Genomic DNA, 1,074 nt, shown 5'->3' with positions numbered 1-1,074 from the left:
AAAAAGGACGAGCTGTACAAGGATGCCATGGAAACTTGCTCGGAGTCTGGGGATGGAATGCTAACCGAAGAGCTACTCACATTCTTTGTCGAGCAAGTAAGTTGATTTCTCGCTTACATCATCTATAAAACTAAACTTTGGCCTCCAGGGGAGACGGGATTGTTTTGCCGCTTGCCTATACATTTGCTACGATCTTGTAAGAGCCGATGTGGCCTTGGAGCTGGCATGGATGCACAAAATGCTGGATTATGTCGTCCCCTATATGATCCAGGTATCGTTTTCCTCGAAAAGGCCTTGTGATGGAACTTAGATATCTTTCAGTTCATAAGGGAGTACACAAACAAGGTAGACGAGCTCATGAAGGACAAGTATGACTCTCTCCAAGAGCTGCGCTCCAAGTCTAGCGAAGACAAAGATATGCTCTCCAAACAGGTATGCTATTAGTTTTCACTGCCATCTCTGGACTTGACATGGTTGTGTGTGATGTAGAACTTGTACGCGCAGCTTCTTCCACTGGCACTGCCGGGACCGACCGCTCCCGGAATGTATGAAATCCCGTATGGAATGTCTCCGCCGCCACCGCCGCCTTCCACTTCTTTCGCTGGTATGCCACCGATGAGCTTCTAACTTGAAACTTCGCCCGAGAGCATCGAGAGAGGAATTCCAGACCTCGTTTCCTAGACCCAAGGCCAAGTTATCCAAAAGAAGAGGTGGTGATCACTAAGAATAGATAGAATCCGGAGTTTTAAAATTGTTTCCAGTTTATAAGCTAGCTGGCCAAGAAATTATCAAACTGAACAACTCGACAAACTTGGACTGGACAAAAGAATAGTGGCTAAGAAACCAAATATGACTTGATGAAACATGGAGCCTTCCCACGTAGCACGACAAACTTGGACTGGACAAAAGATTTGATCAAGGTGTTTTGCACGTCAATGCCGCGACTATGACTTTCTAGCACCAAGATTGTGTAGTGAACTCTCCTTCGAGCATACCCTGGGAATCCTGGCCCAGTTGCCTCAATGGCGTAAAGGGCTACTGGAATGACCTTGACCACGTAGCTTTTCTCTCCAG

At 46.6% G+C, this 1,074-nt stretch overlaps 1 protein-coding gene across 1 annotated transcript; it reads left to right on the top strand.

Moving 5' to 3' along the window:
• The first annotated feature begins 24 nt into the window (after window positions 1–24).
• Window positions 25–811, top strand: LOC9652935 (clathrin heavy chain 1). The gene is made up of 4 exons (XM_002994685.2): window positions 25–96; window positions 149–271; window positions 322–432; window positions 490–811. The coding sequence occupies exons 1-4, from the start codon at window positions 28–30 to the stop codon at window positions 625–627; spliced, it is 441 nt and encodes a 146-aa protein (XP_002994731.2). The 5' UTR covers window positions 25–27; the 3' UTR covers window positions 628–811.
• The last annotated feature ends 263 nt before the right edge of the window (window positions 812–1,074 follow it).

Source organism: Selaginella moellendorffii, unplaced genomic scaffold (assembly GCF_000143415.4).
Source record: "Selaginella moellendorffii unplaced genomic scaffold, v1.0 SELMOscaffold_590, whole genome shotgun sequence".
Lineage (NCBI taxonomy): Eukaryota > Viridiplantae > Streptophyta > Lycopodiopsida > Selaginellales > Selaginellaceae > Selaginella > Selaginella moellendorffii.
The sequence above is the reverse complement of the archived record's forward strand: the minus strand, read 5'-3'. Positions and strand labels throughout refer to the sequence as shown.

Coding starts and splice junctions, on each gene's coding strand:
- LOC9652935 (XM_002994685.2), top strand. CDS start 28: ATGGAAACTTGCTCGGAGTCTGGGGATGGAATGCTAACCGAAGAGCTA. Junction 272..321: donor TCGTCCCCTATATGATCCAG/GTATCGTTTTCC, acceptor GATATCTTTCAG/TTCATAAGGGAGTACACAAA. Junction 433..489: donor AAGATATGCTCTCCAAACAG/GTATGCTATTAG, acceptor TGTGTGATGTAG/AACTTGTACGCGCAGCTTCT.